Consider the following 27,717-nt stretch of genomic DNA (forward strand, 5'->3'; position numbering starts at 1 on the left):
GACAAGACAACACTGCACTATTCGACTACGGCAAGGTGAGAAATTTTGTTTTGCAGTCTACGACGCAATTAGGCTTACGGCACGGGACCGAGAAGACGCAGTTAGCGAAAAACAGCTCGGCTGTCCTGGCGCAGTTAATTTGAGTTAATGATTCGTGCTGGGACATGTTTCCGACGCTTCCTAGGGGATTATTGTAACTTATTTCGGTTCTGCTGAGGCACACTGGTCGCACAGGGCACTGTGACGCAGTTAGCGAGAACCAACTCGGCCATGTTGAGTAGTGTAGGGCATCTTGATAGGAGAAGTTTGTGCCGCTTTCTCTGACGCCAGACATTACTGAAAAGTAATTTCGTTACTTTTTGGGGAACTTTTGAGGCACGCTGGCCGGACAGCGCGCTGTGACAGTTAGCGATAAGCAGCTCGGCCGTGCTGACAAAGTTAGTTTGGCGTGTAATGAATCTTAGAGGGACAAGTTTGTGACGTTTTTTGTGGCCCCGCAGCAACATATACCTTCTTTCGGTACTCACACCTGTCTAAAACGCGATGGGCGATTGCCAAGAGTGATAACATGGGAGTGTGTTCCTGGCGCCGGCAGAACGCGCAAAAGATAACGCCGAGGAACGTAACTCGAAAATTCCGTCTTCTAAAGGACTGAAAACAGGCTTCGGACTCACGCATTTGTCTTGAGTGCGAGTAGAAGGCATCCTGCGAACGTCTAGCATGGTTCGGCTGGGAATCTGCTTTGGTTTGCTTTCAAGGCAAATAGCATTGCCTACATTTACGCGATTTTGTTATTGTGCTAGCAAGAGGCGAGAGCGAACAGGGCCTGTATTTTGTAGCGATGCCTTTCCGATGCCAATGCCTTTTCGCGATTTGCGCGCCTGGTCAATGGTCAGAGCGACGGTCCGCTCACGTTTTCAACGGGATCAGCCGGCCGTGATCGATGGATGATAAGACTAGTACCGAATAAAGCATAACGCATCGCTACAAAATACCGCCCCAGCAGTGAGCAGGGCTTCAGTGAGGCCGAGCTATCGCAGTGAAAGTAGATAACTTGGTGAGTAGTGTGGTGCCGGCGTTTGTGATTTGCCCGCGGCGTGCAAAAAGCGCCGTGGCGTGCAACGGGGAGTTAAAAATGCCGCTACAGCGGGCATTCAGCAAGGAGTTGTCCGAGCGATGTCACTACGTGGCGAAAGGGCTTGACAACGTTACACTGCCAAGCAACAAATTGCATCATATGCAAAGAAATCCATCCTCACCGGCAGCTTTTAGTAGCTGGTGTAAAAGCGATTCGGTGGGCAGCCATCTTCATTTCAAGGCGGGGTAGTCCCTGGAAATGTATATGCGGAACGCTGACGTGAATAGTGGCGTAAGAGCCAACTGTGGACGAGGAAGATGACGGACGCGCGAGCTGTGGTGCGAGGAACGCGCGAGCGGCGACTGGGCGCCCTTGGGCGCGTCCGGCCGGGCCTGGAGCTGCATCAGTGGACCACGGGACCGAGGCGTTTTCCCCCATTGGCGCCCAACGTGGGGCCCCGGCTGCGTTCCGGGACGAACCATGGTCATGGGGAAAGCTGGAGGCACCCGTTCCACGGCTATAGTAGCGACTCCAATCCGGCCATAGCGCGTGACCATTTTCGCGGTGCGCACTGCACCTCTGGCGTTCGATGACGTGCGATTACGCCGGTTCCTCCTCCGTCGCCGTCATCGAGCCTGGCTTGGGTCCTGGTGGTGGCGCGGTCTTATACGCGCTGCTGCAGCTCCCGGCGCCGCCGTTCGAGAAGGGCATCGCCAGCGCAGGTGACATCTTGCGCGCGATCGCGCCAACACCTCAAGAGCGGCTCCGTCCCTCGGTGCGTGGTTCTCTGGTTCTCTGCTGCGATGCGGTGTGGTCTCCGGTGGCGAGGCATTGAGCGGGTGGTGGCTCCTTCCGGCGACCTGCTGTTTTCACTCGTCAGAACGAGGTCGGAGAAGTAAAATAGACAAGGTTTGCGGCAGGGGATGGTTTAGGGGTTTTGGTGTGTGCAAGACCTCAACTCCGAAGCTGCACCACCTGGTTCACTCAGTCTTCGCGAGCAGTCCGTCATGGAAGCCAGTCAGGTTTATGGCCTGCGGGTTCCTGGAAGACCTCGGTGACTCGGCCTTGACGGCTCCGCCGATCCTCGTTCGGTGCAGTATGTCTCCAAGGTTCGCCCGCCGGTAGGAGTGTCAAGCCGTCGCTGCCAGCCACCGTGGGTTAGTGCCGCCAACGCCTTCGCAGTGCAGCTGCGAGGAAAAGCGCTGGCCACGGAGGAAGGAATGGCGCTAGTGAATGCTTGCACCCATTGTGCCGACGACCAACTACACCACCCACCGCCGACTCGTCGCTCCTCGTTTTGCGCCTTGGGGTCTACTTGCTGTGTCGACGTGGCGGAGTGAGCGAGTGATTTTGCAACGCGGAGCAGCGGTGTGTGTGTGTGTGTGTGTGTGTGTGTGTGTGTGTGTGTGTGTGTGTGTGTGTGTCTTTTGTTGTTGGGTGTCTTGCGTTGTGATCATGGCCGTGCTCAGCGAGCGCGTAGCGTCGTCACCTATGGCGACTCGGCATCTCTCGTCGTCCGTGCCGCCGGGTTCGATCGACCGCCGTGTTGCCAGCCAGTACCGTCAATTCCCTCGCAGAGGGAGGGGCAGTGTGGAAACGCTGACGTGAATAGTGACATAAGAGCCAACTGTCGATGAGGAAGATGACGGACGCGCGAGCTGCGGCTGGGCGCCCTCGGGCGCGGCCGCCCGGGACTGGAGCTGTGGCAGTGGACCGCGGGACCAAGGCGTTTTCCCACAAATATATCATTCGGACGCAGTGATGACGCTTACGCAACTTTAACTGCATACGCGTCATTTTTACGTGCTGAGGTTTCGCGGTTGAGTGTCGTTGCGTGTCAGTCATGCGAACTAGGCAGATCCCGCAAAATTTTGACCGATAGCGGAGTGCTAATGGCGAAACGAAGTACAATCAGAAATAACTTTTCATTCTTTTGTTCGCCCAACTCATGCAACGTCCGTGCATGAGTCGTATCGGTCGCGGAGTTTTCGCAGTTGTGACGTCACGTGACAGAAAAGCAAAATGAAATAACATTTGGCCAATCATAGAGCGCTAATGGCAGAAATAGAATGGAAACAGAGTGGAATAGTTTCACTTTATAGCACCCCTTGGCGACGTCGAGAGAGAACAATGGAAAGTGACTATATTTGAAGCGAGTGGGGTTTTCTCCGAGTGTATTTTTAATGCTTTCGCATTAGGAGTGTCAAAGTTGAAAAAAAGCTGTTTGTGAAGGGTTGGAAGGTGGTCACGTGGTAGACGTAGATCACGTGGAATGTATATATAGCAACTCATGGTGGTGTGCTTCGGACCACCGTCAGTTTCACTTCTCTCCTTGAAGAGGCGAATGAATCGTTTCGAATGAGCACCTGAACAACGCTTTGCACTGCGGTGAACGCTGTTTAAATCAAGGATCCGGGATCGCAAAGAGGTACGACTTGATGGCTTTTTCTCACATTTGCCCCTAAATCGCCACAGAAATTATAACGCTGTGCCACTACAATTTAAGGTTGATTAACGTGTACAAGGTTTCGGCGGCTCGGACATTAGTGCATGCATTTCCCCCCTGATTATATTAGAAACGCCGTGGTGCCACGCTCCGTTTAGTACGAAGTGCGAAGCGAAAAATCGGCGCCTGAATGCTCGGTCTCGCTCGGCATTTAACGACTGTTGATGTTTACACACGCACACAAAAAAGAAAGAAAAGGAGTGTCCCAACAGGACATGAGCTTTTATTTTCATTATACATGAATGAGGCGAGGCACATACAGATGATATCACTCTCAAAACACCCTGCAATATTGACATAGTTTCCGAGTACTCGCCGAGCATGCTGGGAAACTACCTCTTCACTCTTCACAAGCCTGGGAAGCCATGCGAGATATCAAGACATATATACATGTACATTGACTTTTAACAATCGTAACGTGGGAGTATAATTTGAGCCGCGTTTACCGTAAGGTAACGTTCAAAAACGTTCTTCTGTGCAGAGTAGCAGGTCACGACACACTACAGCTCAGTTCACGGACTCTCTGCCTTCCCTATAACAAAGTATTTTCTGTCTGGAGACACGCCAGAATTTAAAAATAATTTCCGTCCTGTCTTTCTTGTTTACGTAAACATCGACATAGTCTTCATTCATTCCAACAAATAACCATTCCAACATACATTTATGAGCAGTGAAGCCAAATAAATTTCCTTTGTTCCTTTAAACAATCCACCTTGACATATATTCACATGCCGCTTGTGCTTTTGTAGTTGAAAGAAAATTTGCACCGGTGCCAATCCACCTGGACAGTCGCGCCTGTCCAGGTGGATTGCTTCAAGAAGCGAGAGTAATTTGCGCGACAAATCACAATAATCGTTTAGCTACTCTTTTGAATGGCATACTGATAACGTTTTAATTTATTTTACACCTTAGCTTAAAAGTAACTCTCGCTATATTGATGCGGCCAGTTATGAAACCACGTCTTTTTTTAGATACATTTTCATGTCAGCACCATGCATCGCGATATCCGTCCTCCGATGTTCCTACAAAATACAGTGACGATTCACTTAAATGTGCACCGCGGTGTGCGACAGTGCTGTTCAGTACACATTGAAACAAACACCTATTCCAAAACCCATTTTGGGGACGGATACCTCAACAATGGCGCTTGTCGTGGCATCGCTATTAAACAGCGATGCATTCGCGCGTCACTAGATCAACTTCCCTGTTCGCGTCACAGACTTCAACTTCCCTGTTCTTACTATCTCTGAATTGAGTAACTAAACGGCTATTAAGTTTATGTTAGCCTAGTAACCATGGACTATGTCGTGCAACAATACTCAACCTCTCTACATGCATTGTAAACCAGTTTGAACCCCTAAGGGTGCCCAACTGTCCATAACGGAAGGTCGTAAATCGGCTTACAGTGTGAAGCACCGGAGCTGAACTTTTGATCCCGGGCAATCCGTCGTACCTTGTTTTTAATATATATATACGCCTATCCGAGCACCTCGGACACGGACACCTAGGAGTGACGTCAGTTTGATCGACGAGACAAGGAGGAATTCTACAAATGGGGAGCACAGGGGATTCCATGAGTTTCACTCGAATGATGGGCGAATGCTCATTTTTCTCTCCTTATTCAAAAGAGTGCGTGTCGGGTACAGGAAACACGCAACACAAGAAAAGGCACTTTAAGACATTGCCATTTATGCACATATAACAAAACATCGCCTTTATTGACGCAATAAAATGATTAAAAATAGGTTAATGGACGTTTTAACCCTCAGTATTTAGCAAGAACATCGTTGAAGTCATTTGTACAAGCTGATATGAACGTGAGTTACTATCTACTACAGTTATAGCTACATACAGTGGAACGCCGGCAATAAATCTTCGTACTATGGGGTCACTATCAACAGATTTGAAGCACATTCTCGTGAGAGAGAAATGGGATGCGAAGTGCAGGGAGGCTAACCGGAATATGAACATCCGGTTCCATACGCAACACTAGCTACGCAATGGTACCTAACACTAGCTACCAAAGGGTGCCCGATTCAACGCTACCCAAGGGTATGGGGCGACATAAAGATGGAAAGGAATGCGACGAATATAAACACATGCATACAAAAAAAAAAAAGAAAACACACACATACGCACAAAGTACGCGCGTAATTCTTTGGAGCTTCTTTGGTGACGCTGGCATTTCCGACGAATATAGAGTCTACTGCATCGTGTGTGCCTCATTCTTGCTTGGAAAAATTGCGTACCATAGACATTCGCGGACTTTTGTTACAACGAAAACTCTTGGATTGACTTTTACTTTTAGTGCTGCAGCACATTCTTGTGTCTTATTTAGGTGTCGCCTAACGCAAGAATAACAATGTGAATAGAATCTAAGGAAACAGGGGTGGCCGTCGCCAGCTATTGGTGCCAACAACTGCTCTGTTTATTTCTAAATCGATAAAATGTTGAACTTTTTGAACGTAAGTCACCCAACGAAATTCCCTCAGTATGGCCTTTGTCGCCTTCTTGTGTGATGACCATATAATCCGCCGTTGACAGATCGTCTACTACAAGAGCGCTCGCTCACGACGATGTTCCGCGAGCATTTTTCCAGAATCATTCGTAACAAAAAAAAAAGCACATAGCAAACGAAGCTCACCTACCTCTTCGATCAGTTTGTACAAAGCGCTCGCTTCTCGAAATGCCGTATACATTAGTACTGTCGATAATGTTATTTGGCTAGAAAATATATATGCATATGTACAGAGAGAAAAGACAGAAATGTGCAAAGATATGCACATTTTGCACCCTAAGTATGCAAATGTACAGAGAACTGCAGGCTGGGAAATGGTACGGAAAGGGCCACAGAGCCCGCATATTTTTCAGGAAGTACCGGATAGAAACATCGATGATAAGAAGATAGAAATGAACGGTAGTGGATTCCAGACATTATTAAGACACGCACTGTGACAAAGAACGTCCTGATATAAGCCGCGTAGTATATTAAAATGCAAACGTCTCATTTCTGTATAAAAGGTTTGCCATTGCTCGCATTACTTCTAATTGTGCACTGACTCGAGGCGTCCTGGATCGCTCTGAAATGCCGCGTGGGAGTGGCGGCGGCGTTACGCTAGGCTTTCATAGAACACACTTATCTACCCATAAAGCGTACGGGGGACATGCTTGGAACATTTCGGCTTTTATATTTACTTATCGCGAGCACACACACATTTTTTTTTCACTGTACGAACCCAGCTTCCTTTGTAATCACATTTAGATGCAGTTTAGAATTGGCTCAACACTTCCAGAATCACGCGGCTTGTGTGCCTCGATAAAAAAGAGTGAACCTACCACACAGATCTAACTGTAACTGCACTATTTTTCAAGCCAGCACGGCAGTGCTCGGATTGCTTTTGCAATTCAGTAACGGAATGAAAACCCCGCCCTCTTGAATCAATCGACAATGCAGTCGCCACGATAGTGGCAGTACCATGTCAGAATATTATACATGTGTCTTGTAGTAAACTCGTGGCGACCTTATGGCCACATTATGATGTACATGATGAACACTTGGTGAACACTGTGACGACATTACACGTGTGAATCGATGTCACCTATACATAACCCTGATGGGAGAAGACGGGTACAGCGTCTTCCAACAATTTGGCGGCACCAACGACGACTGCGAAAAGCACCATTCCCTCTTGAAGAAAGATTCAATATTATCTATCACTGCGAAATAATAGCAGTCCAACAAGAGCCGCTCGTCTCCGATGGTACAATGACATCTAGTTCGAAGACACAAATGTGAAGCACATGTGAAGCAACATGCTGACACTCGATTTCGCACATTTTCATAGAATATGAAGTAAACACAATCATGCTGCTGGCACGGTACTTGTGGTCACGTGGCTGCAGCCGCAAATCTTCATTCACAGTAATACGCATTCGTCCTGACGTGGGCCACTGTTAAATACGCAGCCTCGAGGCGCACACCGAGATACAAATCCGATGCGTTTGTAAGAGTGGACGTAATCAAGAAAAATGCCATAACAACGTCGAACAATAAAGCGAACGTTTGCGACCGGAGTTTGCAACAATTCATCAGTATATTAGGCAGATCAGTCCGCGTATGTAGGTGACGATTGTAGGTGACGTATACAGGGTGTTTCCGCGAACACTTTCAAAATTTATTTAAGGTTACCTGTGGCAGATAGCCCGATTCTAGTTAATGAGCTGGTATACTCGAAGAGGCGCACATTACTTGCACGAAAAATTGAAATTCATAATCAACTAATTAACAAAAACTTAATTAGTGAATTTCTGTTAATTATTTGATTATGCATTTCAATTTCTTGTGCAAGTAATGTCCGCCTCTTCGAGTAGACCAGCTCATGAACTAGAATTGTGCTATCTGCCACAGGCAACCTTTAGGAATTTTTGAAAGTGTTCGCTGAAACACCCTGTAGAATGGCTATATTTTGTTGCCTTTAACGATCGTAACCCGCGATAGCCGTGTTTTTCTGGGGTCTGCTTTTCATATAACTTTCTGGTTTTCTGAAGGCCTTCCTGAAAAGAAAGGAGAGTTCACTGAACCATTCTTCGGGTTTCCTGCATTACATATCAGATGCACATCTTTGCCATCACTACTTTGAACGATAAGAAATTACATTCCTAGCCTTCAAGTGACAAATCCACAATCGATAGCATGGCCTAGCTACGAGGCATGTCATGGTGGGGTACTCCGGAGTCATTTTGCCTATCTGCGGTTCTTTAACGTGCTCCTATATCTGAGGAAATGACCGTTTATTTTTTTAATTTTGCCCCCCATCAAAATGCGGCCGCAGCGGCCGAGAGCGAACACGTGACCTCGAGCCCGGCAGCGCAACGCCTTATATTCACTAAGCTGCCACGGCGGGTAACAATACAAAGGACGTCATGCCGGCTCTTCCCACTACAACAATATATATGTTGTATTTCTGCGTGGTACAAAACGTCCTCCGGAAAAGTTCACCTTTCAAACATTTGCCGAACGTTACGAGGACATGTCGGGGAATTCGTATAGACAAGGTACGGTGGCAAGGAGGAAGAGTTCCCACACGAGCACTAAGCAGCGTAATAATATGAACATCAACAACATGGAACAACAATTACAAAGGAATATTAGAAATATGTTCAACATGGTAAAGCAGGTACCGAGGCTGGTATGATTATTCATTCATACATTACAATAAACGGTATACCATAAAAGAATTTGTGCATTTCTCTATATGGGTGCCTCTGCCACCCCTTATCTTTCTTCTAGGCGAAGCACAACACCCTAAGCTCACCCAGAGTGTATCTTCTATTCTTTTAGCACCGATTCCTAAGCATTCTCTTGCAGTAATTATTTTCTGCAGGCAGCTTTGTGGCGGAACGTATGATAATTACGTGGTATACATGCTGTCACAAGACGACCAGGCTCTTTTATTTGTAGTCGCATTGGAATATTCGCACGTGTACCTATTGTTATTACAACGTATCACATAATAATATCATGTTTCAGGTCTAGCACAGAAATTTTGTCAAGCATTTCTAGATAGTAGACCGCCTTCTCAAGCATTTGAACAGTCGAGCGTGTGCGTCTATGCAGAGATGATGGGTAAGTAAGGCTAGTGAAACGACGAATTTGTGAGCGTATGTTACAAAAGCTTGCGACAACAAAAACCTAAAGCTATATCCAGGTACATTACGATATGCCTTGCTTATTTACCAACACTCACCGACTTTACGTTGTTGTGACCATTACGGCTGCTTTCAGACCATGGGTACTGGCTTTACAGGCTTTTAAAGCCTGTAAGTTTTGCAAGTTTTGCTTAAACACAGAGCACCACCTACGTACCGTCTTACATTAACATTTTTTTCCAAGTTGTTATAATAATACACGAGGAAAAATTCAAATTTCATGTTGCTATGCCGAGATACTATCCTTTTGTCTAGACAAGCGTCAACAAGCGACTTTTCTTCCCCGCCTACCCCCATACCGGAGCCGAGGGCACACGATACGGTTACGTTGTTAGCACCACCTCCTTTTTTTTCGGGCTATCAATTTCTTTTATTTTTCATTTATATATTATGTACCTATTCACCTGCGTGGCTCATTCTCTGCTGCGGTGTTGCACCTTCTGTACTAAATGGTTCACCGAAGACGCGTGCCATAACGGTTACGTCGCAGGAAATGCGTCGTACGCAGAGACATGCATGCGTAAGACTGACTCTGTTGGGATCGTGCTTGCCCGAGAGGGAGGGCGTGCAGGCTCCTGCATGAAATTTCAACTGTTTTCTGTGCCGTTTAGCCACTTGATGCTTTGCAAGCACGATCACCACGCGATGTAGGCGTCACGCTTGTCTGTTTGCAATGACCAATCTTTTTGCGGGGCTCTTTAACATGAACGCGCTTCTGACGCCGTCCACACAGTCAGCAAGCGATCACTCGTATCAATATACATTTGTGCAATATAGGACACTGAACGCGTTACGTAAATATGGAGAAAGGACGCCGGTGACAGCACACGAGAAACAGCACTAGACATAGCAGAATCTGCAATTGCTCCATTGTAAACGTTGAGACACTTTCCCTTCGCTGAATCCTGAAACTATCATGAGCAAAGCATGTAACAATCAGGTGAAAGGCAATCAGTTCCAGTAAATGAAACAGTATATACATGACCCTGATTATGAAGGTTGTCACCACGCGAACACATTAAACACGTACAGTGAGCATTGCTTTTTATGACAATTTCTGTTCACTGAAAGTTCGCTAAAACACGCACTGCGTACGACACGCTGTACACAACACAGATAGGTTTGAGACTCACGCATGACGGAGTGATTTCACCTTAATATTTCCTTCGTTTAGCCAACGTGGCAACAGTTTGTGGCGCGCTGCAACACACTGTCCTTAGCATCTTGTGAAGAATGAACCAGCACATCATAGAGTTCTTTGGCCTCGCTTTGCTGTATGTGTTCTGATTCGGAAATTTTAGGGGTCCATGACCTCCAGGTGTATTTTCTTCTAGTCGAACATTGTAGTGCGATCCCATTTGCTTGAAATGCTAAGAACACTTGAAGAAGTGTCTAAGGAAAAGCTCCATGGTCCCACCTGAAAGCCAAACAAACAAATAATTTCAGCAAAGAGCGGCGCGCGTTTGGAATTTTTATTCTATACGAGACAAGTATTACTGCTCCGTAAAAAATTATTTGATGAAGTTTGTTTGATTGCGACATTGAACCGTGGTGATATTTAGCCCCATTACATCAGTTCTAATCATGCAGTCGTCTTTCTCATGGCTTGCATTCAAAGCCCCTGCTGAAGAGCGGAACAATGCTGCTGGCAGTGCTGAATGATACCCGCTGTCACTTTCTAGATTAATAATGGTATGTTCTAAGAACAGCATTCGCGCTTACATTTCTCGAATTGAGGCACAATAGTGAAGCTTTCTTTTTGAATTCTTGTACCAATTATTAAACACGCAACCTTGAAAGCATAAAATAATGCGCTGTTGTACCCGAATGGACTTCGACTAAGATCAAAAACAATGGCTTAGATTCAGTACGAAATGTGAACATACGTGTATGCTGCCAGCGGTTGTGTGTCATGATAATAAACTTTTCTTTCTCTGTGGGCTCATTTAGAAAACTAATTACCCCCATTTTATTCTACGACTGAATGAGATTGCTTTGAAGACTGATGGAACGACAGGCTTTCGAAGAGCTGAGTTAATCACACGTTTTTATTTGGTTTGCCAGGGGAAACATTGCGCCGCACACGGAGAAGTTTCCACATAGTAATTTTTGAAAAATAAAGTGGTTGCCATGTTAACCTAAATAACGGAGCACGGGAATTGGTTCTCTAAATCAACTGATTTGGCTGTTTGTAACGCTCTTGTAGTTTTAGTTGATACTGAGGGCAGCAAGTTTTTAAATTGGATAATGACTGCAGCTGTTGAATTTCATCTAAGTTAACATCCAGCGTATTGGGCTCCACTCGCTGGACATAATATCTGAAAATAAGCTTAAAACAATAACTGTAGCGTTAAGAGATAGGGCACAAGGAAGGTGCGAGGGAAAAACGGTAAACTTAAGAATACTTTATTTCGGAAGGAAGGATTCAGTACAAGTACACGTACAAATTATCATGCGGCAACATAATGGCAGTCAATCAATTTCTTGTGACATAATACAATTTCTCATTTACTACGTGTTATCGTAATAGACTGCCTATAGGTCGGAGAATGATCCTTTGTACGTGCACTTATTAAGCTGTCTTTTTTCCCTGAATAAAGGAGTCATAACTGTAACGTCCGTCTTGTTACGTTTCTTGTGTTCTTTATCATAACTCCACGGTTATGAGTTTTAGTATAAACCGACAAGCCAAGAAGAAGTCCTGCTGCAAATAAACCTTTACTATTGCTCGTTCTTCGAACTCTAGCCTCACGGCGAAGTCAAGCGTCCGACCGCTTCCCGCCTTGTTGGAGATCATAGTGGTTAGAAGACACAGCGCCGGCAGAGTTAAAATGTCTTCAAAAACGTCTCATCTCCGCGGGAGCCATGCTAGTTAACAAAAATGCTGATAAAGGCTCCTGCGGGGCAGCAAAAACTTCCCTTAACAAACTTCGCCATGGTACACGCTGTGTATTGTCTGCGCCTGCCTATGTATGTCGGCTGTATGACAAGACTCATCTTTGAATGCTGTCCGTTTGCCTTCATTTCGCGCAAACTTCGTCCAAGGTCTATGGTTCACTTCATCTGGGCTTTTCTCTGTCTGCTTATGTCTGCTTGACCTTTCCTCTCGTACAGGGTAGCGAGCCGGAACTATCTCTCTTTGACCTCGCGGCCTTCACTCAACGATGGTATCCAACATCCCACTGGGAATATACTGCGCAAATAGCCGTCTCAAGTATGCGGCTTGTACCCCCAGCGCAATCCATACTTATTGGAAATGCCCAGGAGTACTCCTTTGTTTAAACAATTTTAAACTCGTCCAAACATCCCACCCTCATTTACCTGCACTTAGGAGATAAATTGATCATTCCACCGCATCGAGAAATCCGCGCTGACTATATGGCCATTTCTGCTGGCCCATAGGACTCGTAACTTAGATGGGCACAGCGAAATGCATTCAGCACAATTACTGGGCACCCAGCTGAACTCCGACAGCGACAACTCAAATTAAGCTAGAGTTAGAAAAATTGAATGTTGGGCTTGTTTACCAGTCATCTTCAAAAAATGTTTCACTGTGTTGTGTACAGGGACCACAGAGAAACGCACACGAACGCGCGGTTATATTGTGCTGAGAACGTTTTGGAGATGAAGTTTGAGTAGTTATGAAAGGAAGGCTCTCTCTCCATCTTTCTATAAACATTTCTCTTTGTTGTTCAAGTTATACACCATCGAGTTTTACAACCCACGTCATCCATAGCTATTCATAGCAAAGATAAAACTGATAAAGGAAACCAACTGGTTGTCTGGCTTTCCTACCTTGTCGCCGTGTCGGCACTCCCTCGGTCCAAAGCCGAAGCTGCCGTCGGAGCTCGACTTGGCCACCGGAAACCGGTAGCAGCAGCGGTGCGCCTCGAGCAGGTGTGTCTTCGAGGATCGCTGTGTATCGGGACGGGTTTCGCGGTCGCCGGCCTCGGCCGCAGGCCAGCAGCCACCTCGTCCCAGGTCCCCGCATCAAGTCTTCGGCGTCCGCCTTGTGCCGGCCCACCGCGTTGTGCTGGTTGTGGGGCTTTAACGAGCCCACGCCGACGTCGCCGACGCCGCCGCTGGTCTCAAAGCCGTCCGAGGAGCGGCAAAGCGAGCTCAGGGTGCGCCACTTTCTCGCCACGTACTGCTTCATCATGCGCCGGAAGATGCGGCTGCCCAGGTTGTAGAGGATGAAGTTGACGGCGAAGTTTGTGTAGTAGAGCAGCATAAAGTAACGCTGCAGCAGCAACACGTAGTCCGGCACGGGCTGGTTGCTTATGGACAACACGAAGACGTGTATGCGAACGACGTAGCTGGGCAAATTGAGGATGATGAAGACGGTGCACACAAGGAACAGCATGCGGGACACGCTGATCTGGCTGGGGTTCATGAGCAGCCGCTCGGGGTACTGGTGGTGGACCTGCGTGCAGCCGTTGGCGGACACCGTGGTGGGAATGGCCTTGTTGCTCGCCGTTGGCGAGCAGCCTGTCGAAGTGTTGCGGTTGTCTGCGAGGAAGGATACGGGTATACGGCCATGTGAGATGAAAACAAAGCATCTTGTCCACAATTATTCGAATGTAACAGTGTTATACCATAGTTCTCGACAATAAACACATCCGGGTATTTCTTGGCATTTTTGTAATACACAAAACAGAGGATCAGATACATGTGCAGCGGTAAAATTTAATTTTCTTTATGCTCCTGTTACTATATGCATTATTTTTTATATGTTCATAGAGCTAAGTATGCCTACAAAACTTTGTTCCAAACTCTGAGTGATGTAATGCACTCGTATTATGTGAACTGCTCTTTCTCCAAAGCCAAGCCAAATGGCATGAAACCCGTCAATCTGCTGTGGTGCTCCTTTTTGTTTATTGGTTTGCATTTTAAAGCGAAGCTTTATTTGCCTCTTCTCCCGACTTTCCGGGTACTGTTGCTGTGGTGATGGTCTTGACGCGACTTCGGCTGAGTTTCTTGCAACAACACCAGATGGCGCTCGCCTCCGCGCATCCCGGCCGGCGCAGCCGCGGAAGCGTTTCACAGTTTGTGCGTATGGCACGTGCTGTGCTTGATTTCCTATGCGACAAAAATGCAGATGCTGGGCTCTGATAGTGTAAGCATTACAATCGTCCATAGCCTGAAGAGAGCTCTTGGAGCTGGCGTCTCAACAGCGTGCTAGCCACGTACGCAGAAGGAGCACGTAAACACGCGCCAGCAAATGGCTCCAAAGCATGCACTCAGCGTCGAAGACACCTAGGCTCGAAAGGAGCGTGGCGCGGAGCAGGAGCGTCTTCGCCAGGCAGCGGAACGTGGCCCCGACCGCGAATATATGCATACAATGTATACATACAATTTTAATAATTGAATTGCGTGCAGCCCCATAATCCAATTGAAGTTTACCGCTTCTGCCCCGATGCGAATTGCCATGTGAGGCAATGACAATGCTCAACTCTCTCATAGATTATGAACAATGACGCAGAAACAACGCCTCAAGCAAACACGTCTCCCTGTGTGTTCCGTGAACTACGCAGACAAACAGCAGTGGTGCACGCAAGGTAACATTTAACATCAGCTCACTACTCTCGTATTGGTCTAAACGCTGAATTAATTACAGATTCGCCGCCAGCTAGCATCACCATTAAATATCGTCAACCAAAACAAACAGCATACAAAGCTTTGCTTAACATCGATTCCCACAGTGCGGTGGATCCGGATTTTTTTTCTACCAGAATAACGCTAAATAAAGTGATTGTGTGTGTTTCTTGTGAGCGAAACATGCCTTTCTTATTCGCTTGTTACTCGAGTCAAGTGCAACACACTAGACTTCTTGCACTTTCTGAGCATCCTCTTTTAGTCGCACACCTTTGTCTGGTTTCCGCGCTGTGAAGGCTCTATGGATCGCTGACTAGCCCGGTCCCGTACGCTGGCCTAGTTACCTTATGAATGGCTAATACTTTAGCAGCAGGGTGCATGGCTATACAGAAGTTAACAGTGCGACGATTAAAGAGAAACAGCATGACGTATTTAAACAACTTCACCCCCAGTAGTTGTGCCCGTTCTAAAGAAAAACGCTCTTCTGCCTCGTGTCGGCCTGATTTGAAATGTGTGTCTATGCGTGTAAATGTGTGTGTGCGTGCGTGTGTGTGCGCACGCGCGCGTTTGTGCGCTGTCTATTCTCTAGTCTCTATGTGCCATCTTCCTATTTGTATACGGTATCAATCAATGAAGTGATGGCCTTATGTCTGTTTAGAGAGAAAGAAGTGGTTCTTCATAAAGAAGAGAAAGGTTGGCGTTATCTTCTGCAGCCCTTTAGGGAGCACAGCTCAGCGGAGGGTAAGGAGTGGGGTCTTGCATATAGGTGTTGCTTCCTATTTAAGCTTCGCACGCGAAACTGCGAATCCAATATCTTTTTCACGTTAGCTCATGGTCAGGATCCAGTCCTCGATGGACGTTAGCGCCTTGCGACACTGTTTTTCCTATAATATATTTACACTTACGTATTCTCACATGAGGTGATGAAAGTATTATGCCACGACATCCTCCTGCTGTTCTTTTTTTTCTTTCTAGCACTGTTACTTCTTTGTATCACCCGATAAGGTTAGCCAGGCACTAAAAGCCAGCCAAATCATCCGCATGCACAAAAATTATGCACCACCTATGTTGCAATACAGCGAATTCTGTTTTAGGGGAGAAGCACCTAAGGGCCGAGCCTTGTCCCTCCCTTGTCGCCCGTTGTCCGTAGCTCTGGTTTGCATGGAGTCCGCTAGGGGCGCTGCGGCGCACAAAGGCTATATAAGCGCTGTATATACTGTACACGTGTACAGTATATATATATATATATACGGGGGTTTCACGGTTACCCAAATGATCCCCCAGTGCTTCGCCCTCTCATCATCATTCACTTCATGGATATGCGGTGTTTTTCACCCAGAAGCACCAAACGTGCCAACATACACGCATATCTGTATGTATTAACTGTTTATACTTATATTAGTAACCATTAATGCCTTGGACCACCTTTACCGAATTGTGTAGCATCGCGTAATACATTGTGTTCAATAGTTTTCATCAAGCCGTATTTCAAAATATCATTTTCGTGCTATATATATATATATATATATATATATATATATATATATATATATATATGTATATATATATACATAAATTAAAAGAAGTGCAGGAGCATGTAGAAAAACATAAAAAAGACATTTTAATGTAGACGGCTCAGCCGGGGTCCGGCCTTCATCAAGAGTCGGACCCCAGCCGCAACGTCTAAATTAAAATGTGTCTTTCTACGTGCGCCTGCACTTCTTTCAATTTATTCAACACCGGATCCGAAGAAATACTTCTTGTCATGAATATATATATATATATATATATATATATATATATATATATATATATATATATATATTGCCACTTGTAGGTAGTGGGTCGAGGGCAAGAGTGGGTCGAGCCCAAGAGAGAAGAAAGAAGACCGCGCGCTCCTTTTCTGCTCGAGCCAGCCCCGACGGTCGCGTCTTCCAAGAGCCAGCTGCTCTACGTTTATTAAACCTTCAGGACTACTTCTCGAGGCTCGTGACAATATATATATATATATATATATATATATATATTGTACTGGAGATTATAGGCACCGACCCGGTGAATTGTAGGAGGAGGAAGACGACGGACTATAGTAGTGCGCGCTCTATCGGTGTCGGAGACGGCCCCGTTTGACTGGTCTGTCAGGTGCCCTGCGGACATTACTTCGTCGGCTTTCTGGGGTTTTACGGGCCAAAACCAGTTCTGATTATGAGGCACGCCGTAGTGGAGGGCAAGAACAGACTGGTCATCCAGGGACCCTATAACGTAAAACTATTCCAATATGTTGTTATTCCAATCTCTTGACGTCACATTTGCTGTCTGAAACCCGCCATGATAACTCAGTGGCTATGGTGTAGCGCCGCTGAGCTCGACGTCGATGGTTCGATCCCGGCTGCGGCGGCTGCATTCCGATAGGCAAGGGGTCAGAATGCAGCTGTTTAAACAATGTTAAAGAAACCCAGGTAGTAAGAATCAATGCGGAATCCTTTCCCACGGTGTGCCTCATACTCGAACCGTGGTTCTGGCACGTGAAAACCGTGGAATATATTTTTAGTAGAGCTACCTGGAGCAAATTGCATGATCTGAAACCACGAAGATTGAGGGCAACTACACCGAAGCCTCAAAATGACGGCGACGTGCTCTTGTTGAATTTACTGAAGCGCGTAAGGGCGCCCTCAGCAAATGCGCTCAGTCAACGCTAAAATTGCACGTGTTACATCACTTTATGCATGAAGTTCTTGTGGGCCATGTCATGTCTGTTGTTTTCTAAGAAAGGGAGACCATGCATATGCACACAAAATCAGCAATACGCCACAAAGAAAAGAGATAAAGGAAGCAGAAAAGAAGAGTTGCCGAAGCAAAATCGATTGCCCTGCTCCGAAGACTGCAGTGGCCACCGTAATGGGATTTAGCGTCGTGCATGCGTGCAATTTCGAACCAGACCGTGTAGGGCTGGATTTGATCCTCGAGCCGGAAGTTTTCTTCCGCATCGCAGCTTTCATTCCGAAGAATCTCTATTATGTGCCGACGTGGCTTGGCGACCTTTCGATTCTTTTTTTTTTTGTTTTAGTTATTTGACAAACTTTTTTTTTCTTGAAACTTTCTCCTAGTTGTGGGTTTCCGTGAAACTTATATCTTGAACAGTGCCTCAAAGCTTCCACGAAATTTGATACTGCCGAATTACGCGTACTGAAGTGTAACGACTCCAAGTCAAATCCGAAGCATACGTTGTCCCGGGCCCTTCACGAAGCCACCGGGTCTCACACGGTCGACGTACTGGTCTCCAAACTGATCCAGAAGCGCTGCCGGTCGGGCGCGACGGAGATCCGGCGACCCAACTCCCGGACTACCGAGGCCCTCCTCGCCCCGAGCTGGACAAAGACTTCTCCGTTGCCGAGGTCAGACAGGCCATCTTCGCGCTCAACCGCAAGTCGGCGCCTCGTCCGGACGGAGTCCCCAACAGACTGTTGAGAAACCTCAACGACACGTCGATCGTCTTTCTGACCGACAAGATCATCGAGTCCTGGAAGAGCGGCGTGGTTCCTGCAGAATGGAAGACGACCTGCACGGTGCTCATTCCCAAGCCCGGCAAGGCCCCGAACATCGAGCACCTCAGGCCATTTTCTCTAACCTCCTGCGTCGGCAAGGTCATGGCGCGCGTCCTTCTCGACATGCTCAACGGGTACCCCGAAGACAACGAGGTTTACACGTACAACACGATCGGCTTCCGCGATGGACTCTCGACGCAGGATGCCACGAAACTAATCAAGCATCAGATCATGGACGTCCGTTCCAGAGACGCCAAGGCTGTGCTCGGTCTGGACCTCGAGAAAGATTTCGACAACGTGCTCCACGCCTTCATTGTCAAGACCATTTCGGACCTGGGTCTTGGTTCCAGATTGCACAGCTACGGTAGCTCTTTTCTAATGGACAGGAACGCAAACCTTGGTATTGGAGATTTCCGCTCCGAAGATGTGCCCCTAGGAGGACGGGGCACTCCTCAGGGCGCCGTAATCTCCCCCACACCATTTAACGTCTGTATGATTGGTCTTTCCGAGAGGTTGACACGCGTCGAAGACATCAAGCACACTATCTACGCCGACGACATTACCATTTGGTGCGCCGTGGGCTGCGAAGGCAGAGTCGAAGAAGCCATGCAAGAGGCGATCGACGGGATCGAGGAGTATCTCCGCCCCACCGGACTTCAGTGCTCCCCCGCCAACTCGGAGCTTCTGCTTTACAGAAAAGAGAAGGGAGGCAGACCCAAAGATTGGAAGCCAGTCTCCGAAAGCAGCATCAGTCTTCACAATTGTGACGGACGGGTGATACCCAGGGTCGACGTCATTCGGGTCCTGGGCATGCTTCTCGAATTCAACGGCGGGAACAGAACGGCTCTCCGCAAGATCATCGCAAAGACGGACAACGCTTTCCGCCTCGTTCGCAGAATCGCAAACAGACACCGAGGCATGAAGGAAGCTAGTCTCCTCAGCCTGATCAACGCCTTCGTATTATGCCACTTCACGTACGCGATTTTTATGCACAACGGCCCGGAGCGGAGCGAGACAAGCTAAGCGCTCTCATCCGCAAAGTAGTCAAAAGGGCTCTCGGGTACCCATTAGGACCCATACTGAAGATCTCCTCAAGCTGAGGGTACACAACACCGCCGAGGAGATTGCCGAAGCTCAAGAACGCGCGCAACTCGCTTGCCTGACCACCACAGCGGCAGGTAAACGTATCCTCGAAGAGCTGGGTTACCCTCCTGCGGTATCATCAAGGGTCAGTACCCCGATCCCTAGGTGCCTTCGAGACAAGTTCGAAGTGGCCCCCATACCCCGAAACGTCCATCCCGTCCACAAAGAGGGCAGACGCAAGGCAAGAGCAGTAGCAATTTTCAAACAGATCAAGCAACAAGGCATCAGTGCAAGCTTCGTCGACGCCGCGGAGTACAGCCATGGGAAGACCTTTGCCGTCGTCGTGGTCGACTCCAGTGGCAAGATTTCCAATAGCGCTTCAATTCGCACTTCAGACCCCGAAGTCGCCGAGCAAGCAACCATCACCTCGCCCTGCTAGACGATCGTGGGTCAGAGATCTATAGTGATTCCAAACGGCAGTTAGGGCTGTTCTGAAGGGTCGCATCGCCGAGCAAGCTGCTCGTCTTCTTAGCGTCTCCAGTCCGGATGCTCTGACGCATCATTCGGTTCTCGGGTTTCCCGCTTACGTAGGGTCGGTTGAGGGTGCTCCCCCGAACCTCAATGAGTCTGCTCACGAGGCTGCGTGCGACCTAACCCACCGCGCTTCCTCTGTAAAGAGAGCCGACAGTACTCCCCCCTACGGCCACAGCGATGCTCCCGCTACTCCCAACGAGGTTACAAAATTCTTCTACATATCTAGAAGGGTGTTTCCACCCCCTCACCCCAAATTGAATAGGGCGCAAGCTGTTTCTCTTAGACATTTACAGACCGGCACATATCTGTTTCAGGCTGTTCTACACGAACTTTACCCTGCCGTATATCCCGACGACGCCTGCCCGTCCTGCGGGCAGACCTCCACTCTAGCACACATGCTCTGGGAGTGCGGGTCGAGATACCCCAAGTTCAGCAAGGAGGAGTGGGACTCGGTTCTGCATAGCCCTGCTCTAGACAAGCAAATCCTGGCTGTCCGGTGTGCCCGCGACCGGGCCGCAACACTACATTTGCTAGTAGGTACAGCGTTTCACCGCTGGCGCCACGCTGCGCCGCTCGCACGTACCGCGTTTCTAGGTGGTTCCGTTCACTGAGGGCGCTCGAACGCAATGATATGGTTTGCACGAATGCAACCCTTGGAAGCGTGCCTGTATGGCTGAGTGGTTACGGCACTCGCTTCGAGATTTTGCGTGCGCGGGTTCGAAACCCGCTCTGGCTACATTTTATTGCGATAGCAATTATATGGACACTCAAAAGCAGATTTCTGCCGTCGGCGTCGGCGTCGCCGTGAGGTTCCGTATGACGTCAATGGAGATGAAATCGTCGCCGCGCGCCGCCGAACGCTGTATGTGCGAGTGAAAGGGGGCGAGGGACGCGCGAGGGAGCGGCGGTCGTTGGGGTGTTGCTACGCTGCGCTCCGCAACACCCCAAATAAAAAAGTACTGCTCCAGTCAGGTAGACTGCTCCCTCTCTGATAGTGAGATTATATTTGGATCATCAAAACAGTGATGCGTTTATAATACCACCGATCCCAACAGCAGGCTAAGTCACCACCAGCCCAGCGTTTTCTCCGTCAACGCCTCCTCCGTTCCAACGGCGGTGGCTCGAAACATGGTACGCGTGAGCGGCGCAGCGTGGCGCCAGCGGTCAATCGCTGTACCTACTAGCGAATGGAAATACGCGACCGGGCCGGTGGGCTAGCCCTGCTGGTCCCGACGTGGGACTACCCGGGTGCGCGACGAGCTCGCGTCCGCGCCGGACCTCCAATAAAAGTTATTTCCCTCACTCACTCAAGTGTAACGTGACATTTGAACTTCTTCAATCTCCTGATAACTGGTCAATACCACGGACACGAGCATTCACCAGCTATATTTTCTTATTCGGGTAGCTCATAGGGTGCGTTTGTACCCGGTTGGGCGCTGCAGAATGGCCGCGAAAAGATAATGAAAATGGAAAACCGACAGAAAGGTCAAGACTATACGTGAAAGGCTGGGCATATTTCTTTCATTTTTGTGTGGTGTGGGAAATAATGCAATCCTAGAATATATTCTCCAGGCGACCTTTTTACGCAGTATAATTTTTCGTTTGTTTGTGTGGGTGTGTCTGGAGAGGGGATCAAGGGCATTCCTCTGAAACCTTCAAAATTCAATGCGCAGCGACTCTTATGAACAAATGATATAGTAGATAAGACAGTCACGCCATCGAGTAGATCGGGAACATAGTATTGCTGTGATAATACCGTCATCACATGATATGACAAGATACATCATCATCATTATCATTATCATCATCGTCAGCCCATAATTGTGTCCACTGCAGGACGAAGGCCTCTCCCTACGATCTCTAATTAACCCTGTCTTGCTCAAGCTGATTCCAGCATGCACTATCAAATTTTCTAGTTTTATCACCCCAGCTATAGTTTTGACAAGATGTATGCATTCTGTAAAAGGCAGCTGGAGACACTGCTGTTTGGTAACGTTCACATCGACGAAGCTGCCCGTTTTGGCCACGACCTCGGGAGATGCACTTCGATTCCACTCACGAGAACGGACACAGCGGATCAACTGCAACTGTTGGCAGGTCATTTTACATAGAACTTCTTGTGCTGAACTACTTTCACGAACACTCACCGATATTCACTGCTTCCTCATTAAAAGGTATGTGTTCTGCTTGCACTACTTAAGTCTGATCCTGTATATTGTCCCTTGCTCGCGGTCCAGTTGGGCATTGTGTTATTTCTAGAATAGCCGAGAGCCTTACCTTTGGCACCTGTGGCTAAGACGAAAGAATAGCCAACCTGAATTGTATCTGCTGACTGCAGAGCACTCAGAGGCAATAGGTGTGTACTGTGTAAGTAGTGCTTGCAGGCCCTGGTAAGGTTTCATCCAACCGGACCGCGAGCAAGGGACAATATACAGGATCAGACTTAAGTAGTGCAAGCAGAACACATACCTTTTAATGAGGAAGCAGTGAATATCGGTGACTGTTCGTGAAAGCAGTTCAGCACAAGAAGTTCGATGTAAAATGATTTGCCAACAGTTGCGGTTGATCCGCTGTGACAGTTGATGTGCTAGTTCCATACATCCGATGTAGACATATTTTCGTCAAGTTGTGATGAGAGTGATGCCTGCTGCCTCAGATATTTGTTTAGTGACTTAAGTTTCTCTATGCACGTCTTTTTTTATTTTCCTTTAGATTCTTTTCTCTCTCCCGCATGCATGCTAGCTAACTCAATTCTCTTTTGGTTACCTCATGGCCTGCCTGCCTGCCTGCTGCCTGCCTGCCTGCCTGCCTATCTATCTATCTATCTATCTATCTATCTATCTATCTATCTATCTATCTATCTATCTATCTATCTATCTATCTATCTATCTATCTATCTATCTATCTATCTATCTATCTATCTATCTATCTATCTATCTATCTATCTATCTATCTATCTATCTATCTATCTATCTATCTATCTATCTATCTAATCTGGAAAGGATGAAATCTTACCAGCGTCTGCAGTGTCCATTTGTACGCTGTTGACTCGCTGAAGCCTTCGACGTGCGTTGAATAGGTACAGAGCACGGCCGATCATGAAGTTCATGATAACGATCAAGATGAAAGGCACTATGAGTGTGACCACCGTGTCCATGATGTTGGTGTAGTGCAGGATCCTGTAAAAGCGCCCAAAAAAGAGCAATATACATATTGCACCGTGTCAGGGTGAGTTTCGTTATTACGCCAGCAGAGAAAACAATACGCCGAGTGAAGACTACGCAAATACGGTGCTGATATGCAAGGGAGTGTACATGCTCTAATTTTGCGCACTCTGTGATGTAAGCAGCCTCGTGGTCTTGTTTCCTTCTAATATTACTTAGTACTTTTCGTCAGTTGCCTTCTTTTGGAATATTTTAGTAAATGCAGGAAAGGCATCCGACTGCAAAATTTCCTCGTTCAAATTTCGGGTAATTTTTACGTTCAACTCATCAGCTGGCATCCTTCTTAAATCGAATAGTTTTATTTGTTTCTTTCGCCTGTTTTAGTGGTTAGTTGGCGGTCGATGGTTGGTACTCGGATACTGCAAGGAAAACGTTCGTTCATTCTTTGTGGAGTCGTTCGTTCGTTCGTTTGTTTGTTTGTTTGTTCTTTCATTCAATTATTTCATGCTATTTGCTTACATTAAAATTGTCAAGGATTACTTCAAATGCGTTTTGTGTTGTTGACTTCGTTTTCCATGCAGTGATTTTCGCGTGCAATTTTCCCGCATTGTGTGCGTTTACATCCTGCGGCACTGAAAGAGAACGTGATGTAGGGTGGCACAGATAATATGATGTTGTAAGCATCGTAATCAAACCGCTCGTTACAGAAAAAGTTGGTCCCAAAGAATAGGTTCCTCGTTTAAATTGTTGCATATTTTTTGTGTAAATTAGATAGAAAAAATATTTGATTTCCTATTTTTTTTTGTCAATAACGCTATAGGCACCGGGCGCGGGATGAGTTTGAACAGGTGGCGCCTGCATGCGGTGGCGCCTCGAATGTAATGGCATGTGACGGCCGGACCGGGCGCAGCAGGCGCTGCCGCCAGCTACGTCGATTTAGTATGTGCCGCCATTTTTCTTTCTGTTTTGCGTTACCAAAATACTACGCGAATCCAAATCTGATGAAACATGCTGCGTTTTTGAGTGCACGAACAGTTACTGAAACATGACTGAAGACGGTTAGGACACTCAATTAAATCGTTTTTCATCGCGGGATCGAGTTTATTTTCAGGCGGGAAGAATGTACGATATACGGGTGGTTTGTAGGCAACAGCACGTACAGTGCTCAGCAAATGAAACGTGAAACGCGAAGCGCATGGTCGCCGGCGCTTTTTGCACCGACTGTAAGCGCTGGGGACACCGCGAGAGTTCGATGTTTAAATACGCGACAATGTTAACCCGCAAAGCAAAAGAACACCCGGAATATAACTACTGGAGTTCCACGTCGTGCCTTGCCGCGGTGAGCGCTGTTCGCGCGGTGAATTTGCATCGCAATTTGCGCTCGTTTTCTGCTTTATATACTATAGCTGGTGCTACGAATGTGATCTGCCTCGTACAAGTAACGACCATTCTCAAAAGTAAGCACACGAAAATGCGTTTTCCGGTACGCCAGCCCTTGAAACGCGCAGTGCGAAATCACCGGAAGCCCCGCGAACGCCTTCGTCCCATTGTCTGCATCACATGCCAGTGCTCCGACAGCTGCCGTTCGAGGCGCTGTTCTCCAGCACATGGCCGGCGCGTTACGACGGCCGCCCGTTGCCTATAGGCACAATCAAATGATTGGTTCTCAAATTCACACGGCACAAACCTGTAGCCCTTTTCGGAAAGCATTGAGGAGCGCCATTGAGCGCGTTTTAGTGTGTAGAAGTAAACTTAATTCAGGACATAAATACAAAAAAAAACATCTTGATCTCAAGCCGTAATAACAAAACAAACGTTAATTCCCGAGTTCAGGATTTCAAGTGTTTTATTTACCCATGCGTGATTTCGACAGGCATGAAGAAATAGATTTTGGCTCCATCAATGCAGGATTTCATTCTCAGAACTTCTATAGAACCATTTTTCTAGCGGCGCGATTGTCGCCTCCAGAGCCGGTGAAGAAGAAGACTGCTCACGCGCATGTAGCACGAGAAAAAGAACACGCTAGCACTCTCGACGTGAGCGGCTTCCAAGATCCCGCAGCACTATGGCTGGCCGCTCTAAATAAACGGTGGCCACGGCCGCTACCTCTTCGCGCCACCTCCCACAAATTGGTGATCGGAACGACCGAGCCCAACCATGCCAACCGCAGCGACTCTACCAAGACGAGCGTGACGTGGCCTCATGCGGTCCGGCAGCATGAGGCCACACGCCTCACGCGGTCCGTCGCGTGGTCTGCGGTTGTAGGGTGCCCGGGAATTCTACACTGACATGCCGGACATCTGGCTCACCCAGCTGGACGGCCACTTCTGTATCAACTACATTTCACGCTCCGGCTGCCACCCCCCGGCCCCGACTTCTACAACGACTTGCGGGCAGCCGTCCTTGCTCACTACGCCACCTCGAGCGCTCAGTCACAGCAGCTCTCGCCATTAGAACCGTCACGTCACTCTTATTATTGTCGTCCCACATCGCCTGCGTCCAGCCGTGACGATAGTGAGCATGTGCACGCGCCGATCCGAGCATCAAATTTCTACTCGTGAGTCTCCCCTCACGCACCGGCAGCTGCGCGAACGACTCTTTCCAAGGAATTGACTGGGCCAAACGCAAGCGCTTTCGGCTACTCTACGGCCCGCCACTCGCTCTCCTTCCTTGGACGTTCCCGCAAGCTGTCCGCTTTCCGCTCGAGGGCACCTCACTCATCACTGATTCAGAGGCCCACCCACCGGCTGCAATGGGCGCAAACTTCACTTTCGCAAGCACGGCGACGCCACAAGCGGGACCTTCGCGATGCCTTCACCGACCACCGCAACGCTGATGCTATCAGCATTCGAGATTTCCCCGCAAGCAGCAGCAGGCGAGCCTTCTGATGTTATGTGTTCGCATCTGCCGCCGACGAATTGCCTACCGAAGTTTTGCAGGAGCCGCTCTGCCATCGGGTTTCTTCCGCTCGAGAATCACTTCTACGTCAGCAACGTGAGGGACCAACACTTGTGCTATCTCCACGGAAGTCGCGAGCTGTGAGACGGTTCACTTTCGGAGGTCCGACTTGTACAGGCACGGGCATCTACGATAAGCTGCGGCAAGCCATGGTTTCGCACTACGGCATCACTGTGGATACGCCTCGTTCACAGCCTACGATGCCGATTCTGCTTGGTACATCTCTCCCGGATTGCAGAACCAGACACTACCAACGCCACTGCCACCGTTGCACGCCAATCGATAACACGGTCCTCAGCGTTGTTCCCCTTAACAGCCTGAAGGCTCCGCACGAGCCACAAACTGGCCAAGGCCAGTACGCCTCAACTCTGCTTGCCGAGTTGCAACGCACAAGACAACGCGCGCCTTTTGCACATATTTCAATCTTGCTTCGCACTAGGAGGGGGGACCTGCAGCAGCGTGACTTTCGCCTACAGAATCGGTGAAGAAGGATACGGCTCACGAGCATGTAGCGCGAGAAAAGAACATGCTAGCGCGCTCGACCCGAGCGGCCGCGGTCTCTGCCACTCCCGAGATCCCCCGCCACCATGGCTAGCCGGTCTAAATAAACCGTGGTCACGGCGGTTACCTCTTCGCGTCGCCTCCCACACTTTCATAATAGCGTTTTCTTCTGAGCCCCTGTTCGGGTGGCTATCACTAGTCGCAGCGGTTGGCTTGACTAGGATGCCATCGCTGCAGCGATTGCATCCTTACGTAGGTTAAACTTAAGATAAACGTACATTTAGGATAAACACGTCCTTACGCAAGATAAGCATTACCAACGAATGCGATGCTTTCGATGCTCTTTATAGCAGTGGCATGCCGAGTTTGAAACACAGTCTAGTAACAACCAGGATATTTGCTGTTTATCGATACCTCAAATATACGTAAAATGTCGCTCGTAACAGTTTGGTGAGACAGCAGAAAATATCTATTGGACTCAATGCTTCAAACAAAACGCCGCGGGTATACCGGTCTTGGCCTTGGCCTCTTTCATAAATTGCATGTCGAGTTCGATCATCTACGTGGGAAAATCCTCATTCCATCTACTCGCATTTCAGACTGCCTTCTAATGCGAATAGCATTCTTTGCCTACTTCAACCGTTTCGAGCCAGTCTTTGCATCTATCTATCTATCTATCTATCTATCTATCTATCTATCTATCTATCTATCTATCTATCTAGCTTGGGGATCTTGTGTTGGGAATCCAGCACAAGATCCCCAAGCGGAATATGGGTCGCTAGATAGATAGATAGATAGATAGATAGATAGATAGATAGATAGATAGATAGATAGATAGATAGATAGATAGATAGATAGATAGATAGATAGATTGCCACTTAATCCGACCCAGAATCCTAAGCTACCTGCTTGGGCCACTGGGTATGTGCTCCTGGTCGTGATGCCTTGTTGTCGTTTCATTGTCGCCATGTTAGCTTCGTGATATCTTACTGTGGTCCGCAGTGGTCGTCACGCCTTCTATCCCGAACGAGTGACCCAAATTGT

At 47.9% G+C, this 27,717-nt stretch overlaps 1 protein-coding gene across 1 annotated transcript in view; it reads right to left on the reverse strand.

The window, feature by feature from the left end:
• The window catches only part of LOC119463878 (uncharacterized), a 57,494-nt gene that overhangs the window by 17,682 nt on the left and 12,095 nt on the right, over positions 1 to 27,717 (reverse strand). Inside the window, exons 3-4 of the mRNA XM_037724699.1 lie at positions 23,066 to 23,229; positions 13,089 to 13,802 (exon numbers count right to left, since the gene is read on the reverse strand). Coding sequence (XP_037580627.1) covers positions 13,089 to 13,802; positions 23,066 to 23,229 — 878 coding nt within the window. The remainder of the gene's footprint in view (positions 1 to 13,088; positions 13,803 to 23,065; positions 23,230 to 27,717) is intronic.

Source organism: Dermacentor silvarum, chromosome 9, assembly GCF_013339745.2.
Source record: "Dermacentor silvarum isolate Dsil-2018 chromosome 9, BIME_Dsil_1.4, whole genome shotgun sequence".
NCBI lineage: Eukaryota > Metazoa > Arthropoda > Arachnida > Ixodida > Ixodidae > Dermacentor > Dermacentor silvarum.